Source organism: Acomys minous (genome assembly GCF_964271855.1).
Source record: "Acomys minous genome assembly, chromosome: 2".
Classification (NCBI taxonomy): Eukaryota; Metazoa; Chordata; class Mammalia; order Rodentia; family Muridae; genus Acomys; species Acomys minous.
The window spans coordinates 82,754,174-82,767,728 of record NC_140484.1 but is presented as its reverse complement, the minus strand read 5'-3'; the positions used below and the strand labels follow the sequence as shown (position 1 = coordinate 82,767,728).

The window sequence follows — 13,555 nt, the reverse complement described above, 5'->3', positions numbered from 1 at the left end:
ACCCATATTTGTCACCTTGCACAAAACTCAAATCCAAGTGGATTAAAGACCTCAACATAAAACTAGAGACACTAAGTCACTTAGAAGAAAAAGTGGGGAAGAGCCTGGAACATATTGGCACAGGAGACAAATTCCTGAACAGAACACCAATGGCCCAGGCATTAATGTCAACAATTAATAAATGGGACCTCGTGAGGCTGAGAAGCTTCTGTAAGGCAGGAGACACTGTCAAGAGAACAAAGCGACAGCCTACAGACTGGGAAAAGCTCTTCACCAACCCTACATCTGACAAAGGTCTAATATCCAAAATACATAAAAAACTCAAGAAATTAAACACCACCAAACCAAATAACCCAATTGAGAAATGGGGCTTGGAACTAAACAGAATTCTCAACAGAGGAATATCAAATGGCTGAGAAACACTTAAAGAAATGCTCAACCTCCTTAATCATCAGGGAAATGCAAATCAAAACAACTCTGAGATTCCATCTTACACCTATCAGAATGGCTAAGATCAAAAATTCAAGTGACACCACATGCTGGCAAGGATGTGGGGAGAGAGGAACACTCCTTCATTGCTGGTGGGAATGCAAACTAGTACAGCCACTTTGGAAATCTATCTGGTGCTATCTCAGAAAAATGGGAATAGGGCTTCCTCAAGACCCAGCTATTCCACTCCTTGGAATATACCCAGAAGATGCTCCAGCACACAACAAGAAAATTTGCTCAACCATGTTGGTAGCAGCCTTATTCATAATAGCCAGAACATGGAAATAGCCTAAGTGTCCATCAGTAGAAGAATGGATAAAGAAACTGTGGTACATATACACTATGGAATACTACTCAGCTATTAAAAACAAGAAATTCCCGTAATTTGTGGATAAATGGATTGAGCTAGAAATGATCATAATGAGTGAGTTAACCCAGAAGCAGAAAGACTCAAATGGTATATACTCACTTATATCTGCATACTAGCCCAAGGGGCATGTCACATGAAAGCCTTCAATTACCAGGAAACTGGGACAGTGGCAAGGACATCCTAATGTGACTCTAGATGAGAGAAGCATGGGAGAATGGCAAAGTAGAAGGATCCAGAGGGTCCTAGAAACCTACAAGTAGAACATTATGATAGGCAGATTTGGGCCCAGGGGTCCCGCTCAAACTAAGGCACCAGCCAAGGTGCTGTAAACTTTACACCCCTACCCAGATCTAGCCAATGGTCAGAGCATTCTCCACAGTAAAGTGCAGAGTTGGATATGACTTTCTCACGTACTCCGGTGCCTCATATTTGACCATTTTCCCTGGAGGGGGAAACCTGGTGGCACTCAGAAGAAGGACAGCAGGTTACCAAGAAGAGACTGGATACCCTATGAGCATATACAGGGGGAGAAAATCCCCCTCAGGAACTGCCATGGGGAGGGGAATAAGGGGAAAATGGGAGGGAGGGAAAAATGGGAGGATACAAGGGCTGGGATAACCATTGAGATGTAACAAGAACAAATTAATAAAATAATATATATCTTGGAAAAAGTATCAAAATGCCTATGTCTCAAACATTATCTAGATTTAGATGCATATTACACCAGTTAAAGAAACTTGAACAGTCCCTAGGTTTTACTTTGTAAAAATAGCTGTATTATCCAAAGAGAGATGTGTTGTCTGTTTTACTTGGTTTTAAAAGATGTAATCTGCAAAATTGTGCAATTTATGTACTCATAATAACTAGGGATTTTTTGTATCCTTCATTCAGAGAAAATAGTTGTAAGAGGGTACAGGATTAACTCAAAGTTCAAAAAGGATAAAAGTATGAAAACAAAGCTATTATGATTGTAATATTTACCAGTCACCTATTATGATTATACAAGGAAGCATTGAAACCATGTGAGATCTCAGAGAGGGTATAAAAGCCAGAAAGGTAAACAGGATGCTCAAGATAGCTCTGGACTCAGGGGATCTGCTGTGAGAAACATAAGTTCTGTAGATGGGTTGGACTTTCTCTTTGTGCTTATACCGAATGGCAGACATTGACCTGATAGACAAGGTGATGGGCTGGATTTGTGGCTAAGTGCTGTTTAAACTTGGTTTTGTCATGGAACATCTTGTTTTCTCCATCTATGTTGATTGAATGTTTTGCTAGGTATAATAGTCTTGGTTGGCATATGTGGTCTCTTAGTGTCTGTATGACATCTGTTCAGCCCCTTCTGATAGGTTTGACTTTTTATGTGACTTGTCCTTTTTTGTAGCTTTTAATATTCTCTCTTTGTTCTGAGCATTTAGTGTTTTGATTATTATGTGTTGAGAGTAATTTATTTTCTGGTGTAATCTATTTGGAATTCTGTAGGCATCTTGTATATTTATGGGAATGTCTTCCTTTAGGTTAGGCAAGTTCTCTTCTATGATTCTTAAAAAATATTTTCTGGGCCATGGAGCTGGGAGTTTTCTTCTTCTTCTAGTCCTATTATTCTTAGGTTTGGTCTATTCTCAGTTTCCTACATTTCTTGGATGTTTTGTGTCAGGAACCTTTTATATTTAACATTTTCTTTCTCCATCGTATTTATTTCTTCAGTTATACCTTCAACCTGAGATTCTCTCTTCCATCTCTTGTTTTCAGTTGGTAATTCTTATTCTGCAGTTCCTATTCTCTTCCTTATATTTTCAACTTTCAGGATTGTCTCAGATTGTGTTTTCTTCATTGCTTCTATCTACATTTTTTTGCTCTTCAAGCCTTTTATTTATTTCCTTCTCCTGCTGGATTGCAATTTACTGCCTTTCACTAATTTCTTCAAGCAATTTGTTAAATTCTTTCACCTCTTTCTTTCTTTCTATATTCCTGTTCTAGATTAAAGAATTTATTTTCCTCCTTTAAAGCCTCTATCTTTTGCATAACCTTATATGTGAAATCTTTCTCTAATGACTGGGCTAGTTGTGATAGTATCTCCATGGCTTTCTGTGGTAGGACTGTTGGTTTCCGGTGATTTCAAATGGCCCTGGAATTATTGCTTATGTTTCTACATTTACCTTTTCCCATTATGACACCTCTGGTTTTAGCAGGTTTGGTGGTCTCTTATTTTAAGGGAGTTTGGGGATAGGTATAGACAGCAGGTCTTGGGTTATACAGAATATTCAACTCTGCTGAGTTCACTATTACTGTTTGGTCACTTTTAGTGACCCGAATAGCCCATGAATCTATGTAAGAGAATGTAAGAAGATCTCTGAGCAGAGACCTGCTCCTCTAGTCCCACAGGCCTCTTTGAGGTGGAGGAAAATAGGAATTTCAGCCCATGACTAGCTTAGCTCTACAGGGTTCACTGTCTCTGCTGGACTTATTGATTTTTACCCATGAAATCCAGGCAGATGGAGAGCAGGAAGAAAGATCTCTTAGCAGAGAGCTGCTCCAGAGGCCCACAGGTCTCCTTCAGGTGGAGGACAATGGGACATTGTTCCTGTGCCCAACTCACCTCAACTTGGTTCACTGTCTCTGCTGGCCTACTATTTGTCACCCATGTAGGACAAGAAGCTTGGAAGAAGGTGGAAAAATCCCTGAGCCTTACTATGTTATTTACTTAAATGTTTTTAGAGCCTGATCCCAGCCTTCTTCTCCTAGTCATACCACCTCCTATTACCCATCTTCTTCCCAGAAGGTGAGGACCCCAAGGCATACCAACCCAAACTGACACCTCAAGTCACAGAAAGACTAAGTGCAGCCTCTTCTACTGAGACCTGATGATGCAAACCAGCTAGAAGAAATGAATCCATAGGAAGGCCACAGAATCAGGGACAGCCAGAATTAGATTTTTAGAAGACCCACATATTGACCAAGCTGCCCATTTGCTACATAGTGTAGGAGTACAACCCATGCATGGTCTTTGGTTGGTTGTACAATAACTGTGTGCCTCAATGAGCCCATGACAGTATACTCTGTATATCTTCTTATGGTGGTCTTGATCTTCCTGGATCCCTCCAACTTTTTCACAAAACTCCCAGATCTTGGGATACTTAATAGCTGTGGGTTTCTTCACCAGTTTCCATCAGCTTCTGAATGAAATCTCTCAGAAGATTCTTAAGCTAGGTTCCTTTATTTAAGTATAACTTATTAGTAAAACTAGTTAGGTATTTCTCAATTTGAGGCAGTCATTGTTTTATCATTCCCTAACCTCCGTTTCATCTAAATCCCTTCACTTTGTATAGCAAGACAAATCTTGATTTGAAGTTTTTACGGGTGGGTTGGAATCACCTCCTTCCACTGGGAATCTTACATGACTACAGGAGGTGGCAGCTTTGGTGTATTTAAACCCTTCTGCTAAAAATCTCAGTTCTGGCCACTCCTATCAACTCCCAAGAGCCTCTGTTGTACCAGAGATGGCTCCACTATGTATTTCATTCTCTCTCTCCCTGTCCCCCACCACTCTGCTCTTTCTACACCTGATCCTCACCTCTGTTAGCCTCCCACATGATATTCACCCAGTTTTCTCCCTCCATCTACTTCAGATGTCTCTTTTATTTGCTATTCAGAGTAATAGTCAAATCTCCTCCCTTTGCCCCTACTTGGCTTCTTTGGATCTGTGGAGTATAGCATGGTTATACTGTACTTTGTGGCCACAAACACTTATAAGTGAGCATATATGATGCATGGCTTTTTTGGGTCTTTGTTACCTCACTCAAGGTAATATTTTCTAGCTCTAACCATTTGCCTGCAAATTGTATGATGTCCTTGATTTTAATAGCAGAATAGCATTCCACTGTGTAAATGTACCAGTTTCTTGGTCCATTCTTTGGTGCAGGGACATCTAGATTACCAGTTTCTAGTTATTATGAAGAAAGCTGTAAAGAGCATATTTGAGTAAGTGTCCTATTGGTGTGCTAAAACATCTTTGGGTATATATTCAGAAGTGGTATAGCTGTCTCTTGTAGTAGATCTATTCCCAGTTCTCTGAGAATTTTTCAGATTAATTTGCAAAGTGTTTGTACAAGTTTTCATTCTCACCAGCAATGAAGGGGTGTTCCACTTGTGCCACATACTGGCCATCATGTGTTGTCACTTGAGATGTAGAACTTAGTCATTCTAACATGTATAAGATGGAAGCTCAGAATGATTTTGATTTGCATTTCCCTGATGACTAAGGACATTGATCATTTCTTTATGTACTTCTAGGTCATTCAAGATTCTTCTGTTTAGAATTCTATGTTTAGATCTGTACTCCATTTTAACTGGGTTATTTGGTTTGTTGGTGTTCAATTTCTTGAGTTCCTTAATATATTTAGAATAGTAGCCATTTGCCAGACGTAGAATTGGTGAAAATATTTCCTCAATCTGTAAGATGACCTATCTTTATGTTGACAGTATCCTTTGCCTTACAGAAGCATTTCAATTTGAAGAGGTCTTATTTATTAACTGTTTATTTTAGAGCCTGAGCTTTTGGTGTTCTGTTCAGGAAGTCATCTCCTGTGCCAAGGAGTCCAAAGCTCTTCCCCACTTTGCCTTCTGACAGATGTAGTGTTTCTGGTTTTATATTAAAGTTCTTGATACACTTGGACTAATTTTATGTGCAGGGTGGTAAATATGGATCAGTTTGCATGTTTTGCATGTAGACACCCAGTATGGCTAGCACCATTTGTTGAATATGTTGTCAGTTCCCCATTGTACAGTTTTGGTTTTTTGTCAAAAATCAACTGTATAGATTTATTTCTGGGTCTTCAGTTTGATTGTCCTTGTCATCAAGTCAGTGTCTATGATAGTATCATGCAGTTTTTCTTACTGTTGGTCTGTAGTATAGACTGAAAGCAGGAATACAAACACTTTCTGAAGTTATTTTATTGTATAAGACTGTTTTAGCTATTCTAAGATTTTGTTGTTGCTGCTGCTGTTGTTATTTTTCTACATGAAGTAAGATTTGTTCCTTCAAGATCTGTAAAGAATTATTCTGGACTTTTAATGGAAATTTCATTGAATCTATAGATTGCTTTTGATAAGATAGCCATTTTTACTATGTTAATCCTAGTAATGTATGGGCATAGGAGATCTTTCAGTCTTCTGATGTCTTCTTCAATTTCTTTCCAGAGACATGAAGTTATTGTCATACATGTTTCACTTGCTTTGCTAAGGATACAGTTGTGTTCTTTGTGGCTATTGTGAAAGGTGTTTTCCCCATGTTTCTTTCTCAGGTCGTTTTTAATTTGTATACAGGAGGGCTACTTTTTTATTTAATTTTATATCCAATCATTTTTGCTGGAGATGTTTATCAGCTATAGGAGCACCATGGTAGAATTTTTAGTGTCACTAACATATACTATCATATCACCTAACAATGGTTATGCTTTGACTTCTTCATTTTCCAAATTTTATCTACTTCATGTCTGTAATTGCTCTAACTAGATAAGACTTGATAGCCTGTGACCATAAAGTGGGGGAAGGAGATCTCCTTTGATCATGGACCTAGGGGAGGGCAATAAGGTGTGGGTGGGAGGGAGGGAGGAAGAGGAGGACACAAGTGATGGGAGAACAATTAGTTGTAATCTGGATAAATAAATAAATAAAAAATTTTAAGTTAATTTATGTAAGAGAACCCAGGGAACGCTGATGTCTAGTGAAACCCATGGTTTAGCATGACCCTCACACAAGTAATTCTGATATTCCCAGCAATTTCTTCTTTGTCATCCTTGAATGATAATGAAATCATAAATGTGTCTCCAAAACTTTGTGCCCCTAGAGATTCACAAGAATCACCAAAGCTGATTTGGTGATTAGCAACAGAAATAATAGTCTCAAACCTGTTCTTGGCTCCCAAAGCACATGCTGTCATTGGCAATGCAGGTGAGATGAAGAATGTCACAGAGGTACGAACATTTATTATGAGATGCTTCCCCTTCCCTTTTCCACAGTGATTACTGCCTTTTGGAGAACTGCCTGGCCTTTCTCTGAGCTCAACAGTCTGAATATCAAAAGAGTCAGGTGAATTTTTTTTTTCATACATGAAGAAGAACAAGCAAAAGTATAGGTCTTGTAAGTACACAAGTCTGGACTATTTTCAGAGTATGTACATGTTCTCTTTATCTTTCACACTGCATAAGATTATACCTACTCATGTTTTCTTGTTAAGTGATATTGAAAGTTCTTTTTTTTTTACTGAGTGTGTGACTAAACATGGGAGTTCCCAAATACAAGCATTAAATCCCATTGTTAAAAGTGTTAGTTTTAGTTTTTGTTTCTTTGTGTATTTGAGAACACTTACACTGAGTTCAAGTGCACTCTCACTTGATTGTGCTTGTGCAGTCAGAAGACATCTTCAATTGGTCTGTCTTAGATAAGTTCCATTTTACTTCTCTTTGACACAGAATTTCTAATTTGCCTGAAACTCTTATGTACACTAATCTGGCAGGGGAATTATCCCAAGAAATTTTATGTGTCTGCCTTTGCAGTGTTTATATCAAAAGTGTATACTTTATCATGTCTTCTGTTCTTGCTATACATCTTATTTTTACAGTAATATTGGTTACATTTTATGGATGCAGCCACTAACATTCCATTGAAACACAATCTCATAGAAAATTCTTGTTCTTCTTGCTATTAAAATCTCTCTGCCATCTATTCTGAAATAGTCTGTGATTTTACATGCAAACTTTGTATAGTTCAGATTCGGCTGCAAAACTCTAAAATTTTATTGCGTGTCGTTTTCTGTTTAAAATGCTGCCTGGTCTACAAAGCGAGTCTAGGAAAGCCAAGGCTACATAGAGAAACCTTGTCTCGAAAAACCAAAAAAAAAAAAAAAATGTTCAGCCATGAAAATACACACACACAAACACACACACACACATATTTTTAAGAGGCCAAGGATTTAAAAGAAAGGGGTTATAGAAGAGTTTGAATGAGAGAAAGGAAAGAGAGAATGGTACAATTATGTTATAATCACAAAATAAAGTAAACGATATTCTAATGACTGTATGAAACTGATCAGCTGTTTATTTATTTGTGCTGTGAATTTAAGATAGGACCTTGAACCTAAAACACAAGTGATTTTTCAACTGAGCTCTGCACACTCCACTACCAACTTAATTTCTATTCCATTGTATTATTTCAAATGCTAGATTTCATGTGTCATCACTTATTATGAGCCTTCTACAAGGCATATGAAAGTAATACTGTTTAATTTTCTTTAGAGAGATACCGTATTTTCATGCCAGAGACATAAAAATATGTGTCATACAAAATAAATCTTGTGTCTATGTTACACTTATCAAATACAACTTAGACAATGTCTGCTTTGGTTTATTTAGATTGTATAAAGAACACTATTTTACATGATGCCAGGATGTGTCCTTTTCTTAGTAAACACAAACATCTATTCGAATTAAAAAAGGAGTCACATGGACAGGACAATATAGTGATTATTTTCATTTATGTTTGCAAGTTTCAATTAAACATTAGGAATCCTCTTAATAAAACCTTTAAAAGATACATTGAACATACTTGATTTAAATTGATGTAATATATGTGATCTCACTTTGTGATGTAGTTATTAAGACAAATAGTCATTAGAAACTGTAACAATTACCTACAAATCCAGAAAACTAGTTAGGAAATACTGATTGTATGTGCATTTTGAACTTTGTCTTTGAAGACTTCATGACAAGAGTGAGACTTTTGACAGATATGTTTATACCTATTGTTATTAAATATTTATTCACTTGTTTCCCTGAGACGTTCCCAGGCCAGGAGATCTGATGTTCCACCATTGCACACACTGCGCCTGGGCTATAGAAGCCAACTGCAGTCCACAGGTGGGTTCCATTCCAAAGTCTGGAGAGTTGGTTCAGGTCCTCTATGGGCCGAGACCGCATGTAGTCTGCACTGTTTTGGACTCCACTCACCTAGTGTTCTCCAGTTCTTGCAGTCTGGGGCTCCCAATTTGGTCCCTTGTCTCTGTGCAGTAGATAAGATACAGTGCATGATAGGCACGGCCATCTTGGAACTCCTCCTGAGCACCCTTATTCTTGATACTTATCTACAAAATGTACTGGAAGCTATGGCCATGTGTATGCACATTTACAACTTCAATCATTTAGGTGAAAATTATTAATGATGATGAAATATTTGTTTTGAAACAGATTCTGGCTATGTTGTACACTACAAATTGGAAAATTAGCACTGCAGTGATTCTTCCACACATGTACCTCATCCTATAAACTTCAATACATGTTTTGTCTCAGAGACATGGTTGTTAATATAACTTAAAGGAGAAATTGTTGAATGACAGAATGGCCTTTGGGAACACAGCAATAGGTATATTGCTCTCACTTCAGAGTGCATTAGGAATTCTGGGAAACTTCTCTCTTATTTTCTACTATCTAATACTTTACTACACTGAACATACAATGAAGATCATAGACCTTATTCTTATACATGTCTTCACAACCAATTCCTTGATCATTCTCTCTAAAGGTCTCCCCGAGATAATGGAGTCTTTTGGATTGAACCCGTTCTTCAGTGATGTTGCGTGCAAATTTTTTTTATATTTTTACAGACTTGGAAAGAGTATGTCCATCAGCCTCACTTCTCTCTTGAGTGTCTTTCAGGCAATCACCATCAGCCCCAGGAGCTTGTGCCATAAGGAATTTAAAGTCAAAACTACTGCAAAGTTCATGGGCCTCCTCATTTGTCTCTGCTGGATCCTGCACATGGTAGTAAATATGATTTTCCCTGTGTATACTTCTACTAAGAGAAATAGACACACAAATAAGACACAAATGAGAGATTTTGAAATCTGCCACTCTCAAGGCCGCGATGAAATAGTAGATTCACTGTATACAGCATTTTGGGTGTTTCCTGAAGTCCTATTATCTCTGCTCATTGTATGTTCCAGCACCTTCATGATTGTCATACTTTATGGACACAAAAAGAGAGTTCAACACATCCTCAGCACTTGTGCTTCTCCCAGAATTTTCCCTGAAAACAGAGCCACACAGACCATCCTCATTCTGGTTTGCACCTTTGTAGCTTTTCATACCATCTCTTCTATCTTAAATGGCTATATTGCTCTTTACCATGATTCCAGTGGGTGGGTGATGAATATCTCATCCATCATTTATATGTGTTTTCCTACTTTAAGCCCATTTGTGATGAGTCATGATTTCACTGTTCCCAGATTCTGCTTTATAAGGATAAGAAATAGAAAAATACCATAATCTTGTACTAAGACTGTGAATTGTGTGGGTTTTTTTGATGAAGATCTAAGATTTAGATAATTTGTGTCATTCAAAATACTAATGTAATAGTAAGATAATATATGAGGATATTATATCAAATTAATTATCATTTTACAGCAAAATAGTACTGTATGCTCTTTTTTAGCTTAAAGCCTGGATATTTCCATGTTCTCAGTTAAATTAACTGTGCTAAATATAATCTACATTTCATTGAGTGAACCTATAACTTAAGATTTATTTTCCTATTATTTTGTAAATGGGACCATTTGTCAGGCCAGTATATTTTGTTGTTCACAGTGTTTGTGGTTGTGTTATTTGCTCCTACAGTAGAGGACATAGAAACTTCCAGCACTATGAAAGCAAACAAATACAGATAAAGTTAACTGCTTGACTATTTGTGCATTATGAATCAATTACTTTGCAGTTAAATTCATATCAGTACAATTACTGTGTGACAGCATACATGAGACTTGTGCAGGTTGAAATCATGCAACATCCCAATAGTGAGTGGAAAAGGAAGATAGGGATGTATTCCAAACACTCACTACCTGAAATCCTAGCAACATTTGATAGTTACTTGTAAAAGGAGCAGTACGCTCACCTGTTAGGTGAGCACATTCAGTGGCAATCAGTACATGCAGAATAGTTGGGCAGAACAAAGTAAACTTTATGGGATTTAAAATAACAACACTTGAAGGGCAGGACATATCTGAGAGAATTTAGGAAAGGCTGCCTATGATCAAAGTAAGTATATGAAATGTTTAAAGAATAGAAAAAAAGTAAAAGTTAGTGGAAATCACTTGTCTTAAAAATAAACTCTAATAAGTGTTCAGTTTTGGTACCCACAGGAGCAAGACAGTTGTAAAATAAATAGGAGGTTATACTCTGTATATTCAAGCAATAAACAATAACTCATTGTCAGAAATCTTAAATAGTCTTCCTTGAGGCTATAAATGGTTTAGGTCACAGATACTTAAATTGAAAAATAGGTAATATGTCCAAGAAAGTATGGAAGAGAATAGTGAAGTCTGTAAATATAGAACATGAGGAAAGCATAGTCAAAAAGAATATAATATCCCCAAACATGCCATATACAAAATAAATTCACAGATGAAGATTCCACAGATAAACTTCTCTCAAGAAATTTTGATAAATATATGAGTACTGTCCAATATTGTTACTGTTTGAGTTATTGCGATCTTCAAGGAAAATGACCTTAATTTATAGATTTATTTTAAGGTAACTTACTTTCAATCTTTGATTGAGATCTGTCACAACACTGACTTGTGCCCCATGACCTGATGACCTTTAGACACAATATTCTGCTAGTATGTATAACAGACTGCCATCAGGGAGTTTGACAGGCAATTCAAGAATCTTAACTTTCAACTTACAAGAACTCAACAATCCATATTATGCCACTTCAGTGATTCTTGCTCTAACATACAGCCAAAGGTCTCGGATATCTGGGGCAAATTCACAATTCACTATTTAATGGTTACTTGACATCATCAAAGCTCTTTTTATGTGTTGTGAGACATGGGGTAGCCCATCCCCTTGCCACCCCAACCATAATTTTTGATGGAAAGGGAACATACATCCATTGAAAGCATTGGTCTTTTTTGTGGGGGTGGGAGATTTTATATGACTGATTAGTTTTATTTCCTTAGGTGATATAGGATTATTCAATTTGTTTAGCTAATCTTGATTCAGCTTTGGGAAGTGACAGCCAACAAGAAAAAAAAATGTCCATTTCATTTAGATTTTCAAATTTGTGGTATATAGCGTTTTGAAGTATGACCTAATGATTCTTTGGAGTTCCTTCATGTCTGTTGTTATGTCTCCCTTTTTATTTCTTATTTCTTTTATTTGGATAATATCTCTTTGCCTTTTGGTTAGTATGGCTAAGGGTTTGTCTATCTTATTAATTTTCTCAAAGAATGAGCTCCTGGTTTCATTGATTCTTGGAATCATTCTTTTTGTTTCTAATTTCTTTATTTCAAAATTGAGCTTGATTACGTCCAGCTTTTTACTCCTCTTAGGTGTGTCTGATTATTTTTTATCTAGGGCCTGTGTGTATGCATTTAAGTTGCTTCTATACGATGCCTTAGATTTCTTTATGAAAGCACTTAGTGCTATGAGCTTTCTTCTTAGGGCTACTTTCATTGTGTTCCATAATTTTGGATATTTTGTGCCTTCATTTTCATTGAATTTTAGGAACTGTTTAATTTCCCTCTTTATTTATTTCCTAACCCAGTTGTGGTTGAGTAGGAAGCTGTTCAGTTTTCAAGTATTTATATTTCTGTTGTTGTTATGTCCAGCTTTAATACACAGTGATCTGATAAAATACAAGGGATTATTTCAATCTTCTTGTATCTCTTGAGGATTAATTTGTGACCCACAATACGGTCAGCTTTAAAGAAGGTTCCATTAGGTTTTGTGAATAAGGTATAAATATAGGCTGTATCAACCTTTCTTTAACAAATGTAGGTATCCTTGTTTTTGCGACACCATTGTTGAGAACTGATATGTCATGGTGGATTTTGCCTTTTATGAGTATGAGATGTCCTTCCTCAACTCTTTCAATTAAGTTTGGTTGAAAGTCTATTTTATTAGATATTAAGATGGCTATTCCAGCTTGTTTATTGAGTCCATTTGCTTGGAAAACCTTTTGCCAGCCTTTTTCTTTAAAATAATGTCTATCTTCATGGCTTTGGTGTGTTTCTTTTATACAGCAGAATGATGTGTCCTGTTTATGCACCCATTCTGTTAGTCAGTGTCTTTTTATTGTAGATTTGAGTGCATTGATGTTGACAGATATTAATAGCCAATGACTATTAGTTCTCTTTATTTTGTTTTTGGTTGTAGTGGTCTCTTTGTCTTTTCATCTTCTTTTGGTTTTGATGAAATGGATTTATATCCTGTGGGGGAATTGGAGGGGTATCAGGTGGGAGTTCTCCTTCTAGTATCTTCTGTATGTCTGGGTTTGTGCATAGATACTGTTTAAATTTGGTTTTGTGCTGTATGATCTTGTTTTCTCCATCTCCTCAGGTCATTCTAGCTTTTACGGTCTTTGATGAGAAATCACATCTGATTCTGATATTATTTTATTGTCTTGTACATTTAGTGTTTTCACTATTATGTGGAGGGAGAATTTTCTTTTCTTGTCCAATTAATTTGTGGTTTTGTAGGCCTCTTTTATGTGTATAGGCATTTATATCTTTATATTGGGGAATTTTTCATCTATGATTTTGTTGAAAATAATTTCTGGGCCTTGGATTCAGGAATCTTCTCTTTCTTCCAAAGCAATATCCTTAGGTTTCATCATTTCATTATGTATTTGATTTCTTGGATG

General features: G+C 36.7%; 1 protein-coding gene across 1 annotated transcript; it reads left to right on the top strand.

Moving 5' to 3' along the window:
- Positions 1–9,228: 9,228 nt before the first annotated feature.
- LOC311592032 (vomeronasal type-1 receptor 4-like) lies at positions 9,229–10,179 on the top strand (the record flags this gene model as incomplete). The annotated part of the gene is made up of 1 exon (XM_084771963.1): positions 9,229–10,179. Exon 1 carries the CDS (start codon positions 9,253–9,255, stop codon positions 10,177–10,179), a length of 927 nt encoding a protein of 308 aa, XP_084628089.1. The 5' UTR covers positions 9,229–9,252.
- Between the last annotated feature and the right edge of the window lie 3,376 nt (positions 10,180–13,555).